Source organism: Terrapene carolina, unplaced genomic scaffold (genome assembly GCF_002925995.2).
Source record: "Terrapene carolina triunguis isolate 2854851 unplaced genomic scaffold, T_m_triunguis-2.0 Scaffold517, whole genome shotgun sequence".
NCBI classification, from domain to species: Eukaryota; Metazoa; Chordata; order Testudines; family Emydidae; genus Terrapene; species Terrapene triunguis.
The window spans coordinates 1,706,896-1,718,931 of record NW_020664868.1 but is presented as its reverse complement, the minus strand read 5'-3'; the positions used below and the strand labels follow the sequence as shown (position 1 = coordinate 1,718,931).

The following is a 12,036-nucleotide window of genomic DNA, read 5'->3' as shown; positions in this document are numbered from 1 at the left end:
GGGGGGGGGTAAGGGTGGAGAGGAGCTGGGCCCAGTGGGGTGTGGGCAGGGAGATGGTAGGTGTGCAGAGGGGGGACAGTGGGGTATGGGGAGAGGCCTGGGCCAAGAGGGGGACTTTGTCTACCCTCACCCCCCCATCCATTGCTCCCTTGGGTTTGCAGGGTATCTGGGCAGCTTGGTACCTGCTGTGCCCATAGGACAAAGATCAGACCCACCCATAGTACAAGGCCTGCAGGGGAAGCTTGTGGGGATCTTGGTGTCTGGCAGCACACAGGGGCTGAGTCCAGACTCCCTCCCACCCCGCCCATATACACTCTGCCGGTCTTTGTGTGGCGGTACATAGAGGGGAATAAAAGATGGTTCACCCAATCATGGGGGGCTCAAAGCCTGGCATCATCTCTAGGGTGAAGGCATGATGCTTCCCTGCCATGTAGGGATTCATGGGGCTGCCCCTCAGCATTCTGGGAGAATCTTTACTGACTCTAAAGCAGGGCCTCAAGTGGAGCTGGGAGAAGAAGAGTGTCTCAGTCTATAGGCCTCCAGCAATCTGGTCTCTGCAGGGTTAGCATCCCTGAATCCTCAAGGTCTCTCTCTTGGCTGGCAAAAAGGGTGTGTGTTTCAATCATGTTAGCTTAATGTTCTTGAAAACCCCTCTCACCCTCTTTGTGCGTAAGGTGCAGACTAATGCAGGTGCTTACATATTAAAGCTATAAAATGTGAGCTTGAGTCAGAGAGAGAGAGAGAGAGAGTGTAAAACATCTTTTAAAATACTTATTTGCCTTTTGCCTTTAGGAAAACTATGACGATCCCCACAAAACTCCAGCTTCTCCAGTTGTCCACATCCGGGGGCTGATTGATGGTGTTGTGGAAGCTGATCTTGTGGAGGCTCTGCAGGAGTTTGGGCCCATCAGGTAAGGAGAACGTGTATTCATCAAGCAGGGAATTTGGATCAATGTATGATTCAGTACTAATTTCAGCTTTCACATTTCTTCTTGTATTAATTTTAGCTAGACACTGAAAACAATAGTTGTTAGTACAGTTAAATGTTAATTAGCCTGCTCTCCATTTGCTGTATGTTTGAAAACTAACTTAGATTCTCTCCTCCCTAGTTATGTGGTGGTGATGCCTAAGAAGAGACAGGCCCTGGTGGAGTTCGAGGATATTCTCGGTGCCTGCAATGCTGTGAACTATGCAGCAGATAACCAGATCTACATAGCAGGGCACCCCGCATTTGTCAACTATTCCACCAGTCAGAAAATATCCCGCCCTGGAGACACAGATGATTCAAGAGGAGTCAACAATGTGCTGCTCTTCACTATCCTAAACCCCATCTATTCGATTACAACGGTGCGTGATGGTTCTAATTCCAGGTTCCCTTAGTGTGCTAGACCTCTCTAACCCTGGAGCAATCTGAGACCATCCCTGCAGAATGCATCATAGCCCAAGTACTTGATTACATATACCAATGCAAGAGGAAGTTTGAGACATGTCGGAGAATTAATGTACCTCTGTTTGTGAACTTGCTTTAAGTATCTGAATTAGTTTGTGCAAGCCCGCCTAACTGGGTGAAATGGGATATTCTAAGGCAAATGTAAGGGAATAATGATTACACTGAATCAAAATGAGAGAGTATATTTGCAGTTTTGGATGAAGAAAAATTACTAGCTAGCCATGTAGAATATCGATGCTATAAAAACCTCAATCCTCAGTTGCAGTGGTCTTGCTTTCCCAGTGCTTTTGAATGCAAACTGTCAATTGTATCCACATCTTGTGATGAGGCTGCAGGCAAGGTCTGCTGCAGACTGCTTTCTATGTGATGTCATTCCTTAAACTCTTCTTAAAGCGTTTCCTATATTATCTCGTCTCCTTCCCTTCCACAGGACGTGCTGTATACCATTTGCAATCCATGTGGTCCTGTGCAAAGGATTGTTATTTTCAGGAAGAATGGGGTCCAGGCCATGGTGGAATATCCTTTTTCACATGCTCTTCAATGTTTGTCCATATTTTATCCCACTATAGTTGTTCCTAACTCAAAGTGTTGGGTTCAGACTGAAGTGTGCAGATTATAGCAGATTAGAAACCCTCTCGCTCCAGTGCTTTCTTGTCAGAATGCTTATACTCCAAGTGAGAAGTTCTTTTGAATGTGGGCACAGGGGACTTGCATTTTGCACGTCCTTAACAAAAGATGCTTAATTTAGAAATAATATGAAAATTCACTACTCTTATTGTGGGTATGGCTTAGTGACTGCAGCAGGCAGCTGAGAGCAAGAAAGTTCTGTACTCACTTCTACTTTGGACAAGAGTACTTTGATCCCTCTGCTTTAAATCTCCAGCTACAAAAGGGATATTATGATTATACTCACGGGGGTTGTATGGTTTGTAAAATGTTATGCAAGCACAAAATATTATATGGAGCCCTTTTAACAGCAGAAGAAAGAACAGGAACCAGACATTAGCAGCCTGCATACCTGAGGATCTCCTCATGACTGGATCAGTTATCCTGCTCCTAAAGAATTGTGACTCATGTCTGTACTAAATATACTAAGTATTCTAAATATTTCCTTAATATACTAAACGTTTGACTCTGTGCAGAGTGCGCAGAGAGCCAAGGCATCTCTGAATGGTGCTGATATTTACTCTGGGTGTTGCACTCTAAAGATTGAATATGCCAAGGTAAGTGTAACTGAAAACATGGATAGGTACTTGATGAGTTGCGTCTGTCAGTATATTGGATTGAATGCAGAGCGTCTGTACAAAATTATATATCAGAGTTGTGGAAAAGCTAGCTAAACTCTCTCAAACTCACGCTTTTTCCACAATTTTGTCTTCCTTATCAGAAATACAGACCTGTACCTCTGTGGATATAAAAATAAACAGGGAGACAACGTTAGAGTAGGAAACTTGGGGCTCCTTTCTCCTTACATCCTTGGGAGGAAGAGTTTTCTTCTAGTGGTTAGAACAAAGGAATGGAAGCCAGGACTTGTGGGTTCCGTACGTGGTTCCACCACTAACTTCCTGTGTGAGCTTCAGCAAGTAACTTCTCTCTTTTTGAAAATGGGAATAAGTGGTTTGAGCATTGGCCTGCGAAACCCAGGGTTGTGAGCTCAATCCTTGAGGGGGCCATTTAGGGACCTGGGGCACAAAAATTGGTCCTGCTAGTGGAGGCAGGGGACTGGACTTGATGACCTTTCAAGGTCCCTTCCAGTTCTGTGAGATAGGTATATCTCCATATTATTATTATTTATTAACTTTTGAGGAAGCTGTAGGGCTTATTTAGTGTGAAGATTGCATTGAGATCCTTGAGTGAAAGGAGCACTAGCATGGCTATCTCCTATAGGTTTTTTTAATTGTTCTGTCCTGCCTAGAACTCTGACCGTGTGAAATTGAGTAATGGTAGGGGGTGTTGTTTTTGCAGCCCACACGTTTGAATGTGTTCAAGAACGACCAGGACACCTGGGATTACACAAACCCCAATCTCAGTGGACAAGGTAACCTTGATGGACTGCTTTGTAACTATACACAAACTTTGTCAGTCAGTTGACTCGCGCACTTCATATCTGACTCATGTTATGTAATGCCATTGGCCTGCCTCCTAACGTCAGTTAGAACTGTACCTAAAGTCAAACATGACGTAGGCCAATGCAAAATAGAGTGCTTGTTCAGTTTATCTTAAAATCAAACGCTTGTCACTGGGGCGTCTCACGGGTGGCTTACACTATGTATTTGCTGCCGGACTTCGATCAGTTAAATGTTAGGAATTAAGGAACCCTATGCATAAGTGGTTTAAGGAGTTTCTGGGCATGGGCAGTCTTCAGGGGCAAGCAAGGGCTTAGTGCCACAGCTTTCTTACATAGAAGATTTACAGCTTGTCACCTGATGCAGCTACGGGCTGTTTGTGCCTGACTTTCAAAACTGAGCTGTTACAATTGCTAGTCTTTTCATTATGCTAGAAAGTAACAAGAAAATTCTCCTTGAGCTGTTGGATAGTTATCACACAGCTGAAGGATAGTGGAATGTGGGGCTGGGTTATAATTCACAGGCGCGTGGGTGAACATTTTACACAAATGTAACTTGAACATGGAGGGAAATGCAAAAATCTGTAAAAGACTGTCTGCTCCCATCTTTGGAAGCATTGAGGAACAGATCCCTTTCCTTTCCAAACCGAGTGCTGCAAATTAGTTAAACAGAATCTGTGTGATGCTGAACAGTGATATGTATTATTCAAATTGCAGCCATAGATCTCTACTTCAGACTGTTACAATTACGGTCAAAGCTTATCTGGAAACCCCTTGCTTGGGTTTTTGAAACTTATGCATACTGTGTGGAGGAGGATGAAATAAACAGCTGGTGTTGAGTTACTGTTTGAGCAGCTCTCGCATCAATTGAAGTGGTTGCATCTCTTATGTTTCCCTGTATTTTTTTTTTAAATGGTACAATCTGCTTGGCAGTATTGTCTTGCTTCGTGTTTTAAAACCAGGGTGTGGAGCTATTTGTGGTCCCAGCTGATACGAGTTTAGAGGGTCCCTCGAGAATCGGGTGTGCTCCCTTCAGAGAGATGGCTTTTGTCCCCTCTAAGGAATCTTGGAAAGGCTACTTAGGACTCCTGCCAGCCCCTGCCATGCTGCATTATTGCCTCCAAAGGCAGTTTTTCCTCCTCATTTCGTGATGAGAGGTGCAGCCTCCCAGGGCCCCTGCGCAGTGTGGCCCGAGGTGCTGAGTAAGTGCCTGGCAGGCTGGAGTCATTTCCACGTGGTGGACACCCCTGTTTTTAAAAGAAGAAAACTTATTACTATACTGAAGCAAGCAATGGCATTACATGACTTAACAAAAACATAAACAAATTTCTCCTCCAAGGTACATAACTAGAAGATGTGCAGAGCCGCAGGGGCTAGTTGCAGGGCTGTGCATTTATTTAGATGCATCTTGGCTTTCCTGACATGAGGCTGGGAAATGAGGGTGGTGTATTCTCCTGGCCTTTCCCAGCTCTGAGCAGTTATTACATATAACCCTGGGGGACCGTACTACAGTGGACGTCCCGAATTGGCTGTGGCCTGCCTCTGCACATTCCTCACACCACACAGTGTAGAAACCTCACTAGCTCTTCCTGGAGAAAACATGCATCATCCTTACGTACCAGAAACAGCAGCAGATTGAGCTCATTACATCAAGAACACAACACCGTGGTCCAAGAAACATCTACAAGCACAGAGAGAGAGAGAGAGAGAAAGAGGCGCACCATGCCACAGCAGACATTATTCTTACTAATCAAAGCAAACAAAACTCTGAACCCAAGAATGTACACAGAACTAGGAAACACAGAACAGAGGGTTCTCAAAACAAGTCCACCAGCGCATTTCGGAGAATGGAATAGATCTCAGTGGCCATCCAAGACATAGGATGCTCTCCATATCAACATGGTTTGGTTTGGGAGGGCAGTTCTTTTGGTTATACTACTTTCCTGCAGTCCTCAGCTGCCAACATATCAGCGCCAAGTGGAGACAAAAACAAACCAAAGGCACACAGATACCTAAGAGGCTGTAGCTGGGGTGTGCAGTCTGGTGCACGCGTGCATAACGGGGGCATTTGACCCAAGGCACATTCCATTACAGAGGAGACACGCACACTGGAGAACTACACAGAGCCAGAAGCACCATTTTGTTACAGCACCACACAAATTCAGGAGATGAAACATGGAAGGAACACTCTCATTTATACACCTTTATGTCCTCTTTCTTGATATCTTCTGAGGACAAAACATCTGTGAGACCATTTTAAAGATTTTACTTTTTTAAAAAAAAAATTTTGTAGCAGTTTTGTGCCTTTGACTTGTATTTATGACTCTGAAACCATGTGATGCAGGGTCGCAGTGTATGTTTGATGGGACGCCATCTTTCAGAACTGTGCTAACTCACTGTTGAAGCGTCCAATGGTAAGAGAAATACAGAATTTTTATGTGACAATGGACATTGTACTGTGTACTCCTGCTGTAAGTAGCCCTTTTCAATCTTTGTAATGACTGATTGTTGGAATAAACCTGTATGAAACTCAGTTGTGTTTTAAAAAACCAAAGAAACTGTATGGTTACGTGAATGTTACGCATTGTACATGATGGCTCATTTTAACTTATTACTACTGTTGCTTTGCTACCATGCTTGTATAAGTCTCTCACTTACTCCCTCTTCCTCTGTTTGGGTGGGGAGATATTTTGCCATATTTTTTTTCCCCCATTGCTATAAAGAATTAGCAGTGTCCTGGAGGCAGGTGTACGTGTACTTCAGTATTGTTTCAATCACGAAATCAACTGGGACACTCTTCCTTTTGTTTCTTTCCCCGTCCAGTCATGGCTACCTTGTAATCAGCTTTGAAACGTGCCCAGCTCTCTATTCAGGTGAAGCTGGGAAGTCCTGTCTTTGTTCTAAGCATTTTACTCAGACACCGATTGCGTTACAAGATGCTGTAACTTGTCTGTGTAGGTTCAGAAATAGGAGTTGTAATCTTGACTGTGTGACGGCAGTTCTAACAAATGAAACTGCAAGTGTGTGTCCTACGAACTAACCTCTTGTTAAAATAGGCCAGTCTGGCCCATTAGCCTAGGGCAGCATCATGTTGTAGTTCCGTGGCTGGATCTCAGCAGAGACAGCGCTGCCCCAGCCAAAGGGGCATGTAGTCTGTGCTTGGAGCAGGGTTGGAAAACTCTGGAGGGAGCTGGAGCCAACTGTCCTTGGCCTTTGAGGAGAGTCAGTCCTTATAATACCAGGCCTTGGGTGAAATGGAGACCCTGTGGGAGAGGGGAGTTTAATCTCTCCCTGCCAGACAAACCTTAAAGTGTTGGAGGCAGGTGTTGGCTAGAAAATGATTAAGACCTCCTGGGCAGCTGGGGTTACTATGTGATTTAAAAGAAGCTAGGACTTAAATGACTTTGGTAGCATACAGGTAAACCCCAGGAATACAACCTATTGAAGCATTGTTCCTCTCTGGTTTAAATTTTTAACCAATCCTTCTTTCTCTAGGGGATCCTGGCGGTAACCCTAACAAGCGTCAGAGACAGCCCCCTCTCCTTGGGGACCACCCTGCAGAATACGGTATGGATCTGGTGCGCAAGGTGGCTTTGGTAGGAGGGCTTTGCTCTAATGTTTATGGCTTTCACGTGTTGCCTCTACTCCCGGTGTCTCCACAGGAGGACCTCATGGTGGATACCACAGTCATTATCACGATGAGGGTTACGGCCCTCCTCCACCTCACTACGAAGGGAGAAGGATGGGCCCTCCTGTTGGTGGCCACCGCAGGGGCCCAAGCCGCTACGGCCCTCAGTATGGACATCCTCCTCCCCCTCCTCCGCCCCCGGAGTACGGCCCTCATGCTGACAGCCCTGTGCTGATGGTGTACGGCTTAGACCAGTCCAAGATGAACTGTGATAGGGTCTTCAACGTCTTCTGCCTCTATGGGAATGTAGAAAAGGTGAGGGGGGCAAATGAATGGCTTGTTCTCCTGGCCCTGTGTAGACTGATATCTTGGATCCCTGACATGTGTCTGGCAGAGAGTTCTGGTTCCGGTGCTCGGGCTTGTGATTTTTGTTTCTAGGTAGCTGTACTTGCTTCCCACCAAGTCTGTTGGGCTTGGCTTTGAAATTGGTGGTGTGCAATTTGGCTTTGGAGCCAAAGTCCTTTATAGTGTCCTATGATCTCTGCTTGAGCAAATAGGGCTCAAATAAGCCAGAAGAGTAAATCTGGTGTGCTGGGGCTGTGTGATAGCTCCTTGTTTGCAAACCGTCTCTAGCAGGCTAACTGAACATACCCTCTGCCTCTGGAGACACAAGGTGGACTGGAAGAGTGCAGCAATCATGGAAGAGTTTGTGTCTTCAAAGTGGTGGGGGCGTGGGGGTTAAGGGATGGATGGAGCAATCCAGTAAACTCAAATGAAGTGAAATAAGAAGCAGAGCTTGAAGGCTGGCTCTGAAATGGATCGGTCTGAAGCAGTTTAGTTCAAATGTGTAAAACCCAGGTTGTTTGCAGTGTTGTGGCTGTATTGGTCCCAGGATATTACAGAGACAAAGTGGGTGACATAATATCTTTTATTGGACCAACTTCTGTTGGTGAAAGAGACAAGTTTTTGAGGTTACACGGACCTGAAGAACTGTATAAGCTCGAAAGCTTGTCTTTCAGCAACAGAAGTTGGTCCAAGTAAAGATATTGCCTCACCCACCTTTTCTCTCAAACCCACGTGATCGTCCTAAATTTTCCCTCTAATGAATGTAAATGTCCTGTGCTCACATCAAGGGTGTGTTGTATCTTAGGTGAAGTTCATGAAGAGCAAGCCAGGCGCAGCTATGGTGGAGATGGCAGATGGCTACGCTGTGGATCGAGCAATCACCCACCTCAACAACAACTTCATGTTCGGACAGAAGCTGAATGTGTGGTGGGTCTCTTTCCAGATGCTTTGTGGTCTTGAGATCTCACGGTGGGGAGCTTGATCCCCAGCAGAAAGCTATGCATATAGTGACAAGCTGTGCATTTCTCTGCTTGTAGTGTATCCAAGCAGCAAGCCATCATGCCTGGTCAGTCGTACGGGCTTGAGGATGGCTCGTGCAGCTACAAGGACTTCAGTGGCTCTCGAAATAACAGGTTTTCGACCCCAGAGCAGGCAGCCAAGAACAGGATCCAACACCCTAGCAACGTGCTTCACTTCTTCAATGCTCCTCTGGAGGTGACAGAAGACAACTTTTATGAGGTAAACTTGATCAGACTGTACAGTTTCCCTCAGCTCTTCACTGTCTAATATTCTTCTCTCTTCATGGTACAGTCTCCGATTTGAGTCTCGTACCTTGCTTTTGCATACAGCTCCTAGCTTGGTGTGGGACTCCATCCTGATGGACTCCTCTGGGTTCTGTTGGAAAGGATACATTCAGTAATAATGAACTTGGAATGTAGCTATTGTTCATGTGTGGCTGGAACATGAGATGGGACCCAGTTTTCCTGGGTAACCCTTTTCCACTGAATCGTTGACTTGCTCAAGGTCACTTCCCATCTCTTGTCTTGTTCCCCCTCTGCCAAACAGAAGAATTTTGACCTCAAATGGTGGTCAAGGCTTAATATGATGAACTACTTTGAGAGCTTGAGGGGATTGTCACTCAATGAGCACATGTACGCACCAAGCAGAAGCCTTCCGTGTTCTGTCTCCTACTCAGTCGGTTTTGCTCTGTGTAAGCGGTGCTCTGTTTCATAAGGCACAGCATGTGGGGTTACGCTGTAAATTGCGAACGTTTCCAGTGACCCGTAGCGTGTGTGTGGCTTTAAAAAAAGCAAAGATAAAATTCCCATACAATCGCTGTTTTTGATCAGACTTAGTTTCTGATTTGGTGCCCAGACTATTCAATGGTACCTTTCTGAACTGGAAAAACTCTTGCAACTTTTTAACTGGAGCATTCTGATATAGGCACTGTAATGAGCAACCAAAGTGTCTACTTAGTTGGAGTACATGGAAGGGTGTTAATTATTTGTATTACGATAGCACTGAAGAGCCCGCTCATGGATCTGGGTCCCATTGTGCTAGGCGAGGGATACATTGGTAATCTATTGGCCTGATGAAGTTTGGCTTATAGATGATTGAGCTGTATTTACACTTTGATTCTCAAAGCTGTTGTGTTACTATCTCTGAATGCTTGTCTGTCTTCCCACTAGATCTGTGATGAGCTGGGAGCGAAGAGGCCAGCTTCTGTCAAAGTGTTTTCAGGGAAAAGTAAGTAAGCCTTTAAACATGGTGAAACTTCCCTTAGGGACCAGGAAAAAATGGTTGCTTAGTCAGAGGTGGGCTTCTAACTAAAAGGGCAACAAAATTGTCCTGGGAAACCTTGGGGATGCTTGTGGGTGGCTGTTTGACAGTCAGGTCTGGAATGCAGATTTTAGTGTAGTCTTACTCCTCCTGCCGGTAAGGTTGGGTCACAGATGATAAATTGCATGGTACTGCTGTGTTTGAGTGCCACACCCAGCTTTAGTCATTAGACTTGCAGTCTTGAACTGCAGTTTAGAGCCTTGGCCACCAATCCTTTTATTTAGCAAGCTGTCCGCACATAAAGGGAGAGGAGAATGAACATGCATTAGCAGAAGCCACTTGGGTTGAATTATTCTGCTGAGCAAGCATGGCTCCCCATGATTTCCCCTTGTCACACTGCCTTTCCATCAGAGGACTGGCTTAGGGGATGGGAAGACGAATGAGTACCTGTGAACGGAACCTGACCATATAAAAACGGGGAGGGTAAGGAAATGGCTCGAGTGGAACCAATCCCATTAAACCGCTAGATTCAACCCAACAGAACCTTACTGGGTTTGGGGGGGGGGTGGCTGGGTGGCGTTGGTGGCCTGTGATAGACAGGAGGTCAAACTAGATGGTGTCCCTAGCCTCTATTTGCCAGAAGCTGGGAATGGGTGACGGGATGGATCGCTTGATGATTACCTGTTCTGTTCATTCCCTCTGGGGCACCTGGCATTAGCCACTGTCGGCAGACAGGATACTGGGCTAGATGGACCTTTGGTCTGACCCAGTGTGGCCGTTCTTATGTTCTTAGATGATCTGGTGGTCCCTTCTGGCCTTAAACTCTGACAATTAACGCCTCCCTCCTTAGGAGCAAATTCAATAATATGCATTTAAGGGAGGTGCTACTGCTCCCTCAGAGCTGCTGTTACATTGCATGAGGCATCCTCTGCAGTGTTCCCAGTCCAGGTGTCCGAGGCCGATCAGAAGGGGGGCAGAGCTCTTGTATAGCGATGTGGATCATTAGAATGTGCTGTTGTCCTACCTTGTCCTGCTTGTATAGTGATGTACGCACACTTGTAACCTCCAGTGTTCCGTCCAGGTGAAAGAAGCTCCTCTGGTTTGTTGGAATGGGATTCAAAAAGCGATGCGCTAGAGACCCTGTCATTCCTGAACCATTACCAGATGAAAAATCCAAGTAAGCTGTGCTGTGCCTGCACTCAAGCTTTGGGGGGCTCTTGTCTTAATCCCTCAGTCCGGGTTCAGGAAGAGGGGACCGTGATGGAGCATATGCTTTCCTGTTCTCTTTGACAGCCGTCTGTAATTCTGTCAGCAGCCAGACTTGGTTAAGCTACAGTTACGATTGCTGATGCTTATCGCAACTTCCCATACAAACAACTGTAAGCATCGCCGGAGAGTTTTAACAGGATGTGGTCAGAAGCCTGGTCCATTAAAGGCTGTGATTCGTTGTCATCTGAAATTGCCATGGCTTCTGTCGGAGGGAGTTGCTATACTGATATGATGGAGCGTTCCCATCTTCCCCACTTCATGCCTCTGTTTGAACTGAAATTGGCATGCTGCACTCAACAGATCGTGTGGGTGGGAGGGAGCTGGGACTCTGGAGGGTTTTATTCTCTGCTCTGTCATTGACTTGCTCAGTGACCGTGAACAACCCTGCTTAATCTATCCACCCATCTGCAAAAAGGAGATAATACTTCTAACCTCCCTGACGGAGGAATGGGACGTAATGCACATAAAGAGCTTTTAGATCTTTTATACTAAAAGGTGCTAGACATGAAAAAGTAAATCTCTGGGGCAAAAAATAAACCTTTCTCCTGTTTTGTTCTCCTCTTAGATGGGCCGTACCCGTACACGCTGAAACTCTGCTTCTCAACTGCTCAGCATGCCTCGTAAGTGCTGCCCAGGTTGGGCCAGGAGCAGGGGATTCCTTCCGTTCTTTCTGCTGCCTTTGAAAAAGTTCTTGTATTCCTTTTTTTTAATGCTCCAGTTTAGTAGAGGCTACCCATAGCGAAGACATGTCAACTGGGAGAGGTGAAGCGGTCTGTCTCCCAGATACCTTCAATTTTTAAAATTATTGTACACGTGATTTGTTTTTCCGTTCATATTTTGTGCTGCCTGTGTTACTGGCACATTTCAATAAAACCGTTTGGAAAATAAATATTACTTGTGTTTGATCCTAAATATCAGAGTGGCATCAAGAGTATGTTCCCTTAGGCTCTTGAGGTTAGCAAACTGAGAATGGTCTGCGGCTTTCCCATTCATCGTAGG

At 45.7% G+C, this 12,036-nt stretch overlaps 1 protein-coding gene across 2 annotated transcripts; it reads left to right on the top strand.

Annotated features, from left to right (window-relative positions):
* The first annotated feature begins 789 nt into the window (after positions 1-789).
* HNRNPL (heterogeneous nuclear ribonucleoprotein L) lies at positions 790-11,949 on the top strand. Of its 2 annotated transcripts, none has more exons than XM_026658767.2 (12): positions 790-911; positions 1,110-1,347; positions 1,881-1,966; positions 2,577-2,673; positions 3,416-3,488; positions 7,011-7,082; positions 7,178-7,458; positions 8,294-8,415; positions 8,526-8,727; positions 9,678-9,735; positions 10,850-10,945; positions 11,603-11,949. In XM_026658767.2, the coding sequence occupies exons 2-12, from the start codon at positions 1,123-1,125 to the stop codon at positions 11,659-11,661; spliced, it is 1,371 nt and encodes a 456-aa protein (XP_026514552.1). In that variant the 5' UTR covers positions 790-911; positions 1,110-1,122; the 3' UTR covers positions 11,662-11,949. The 2 variants fall into 2 exon arrangements, with proteins under 2 accessions (XP_026514552.1, XP_026514551.1); XM_026658766.2 differs by having other exon boundaries at positions 10,838-10,945.
* The last annotated feature ends 87 nt before the right edge of the window (positions 11,950-12,036 follow it).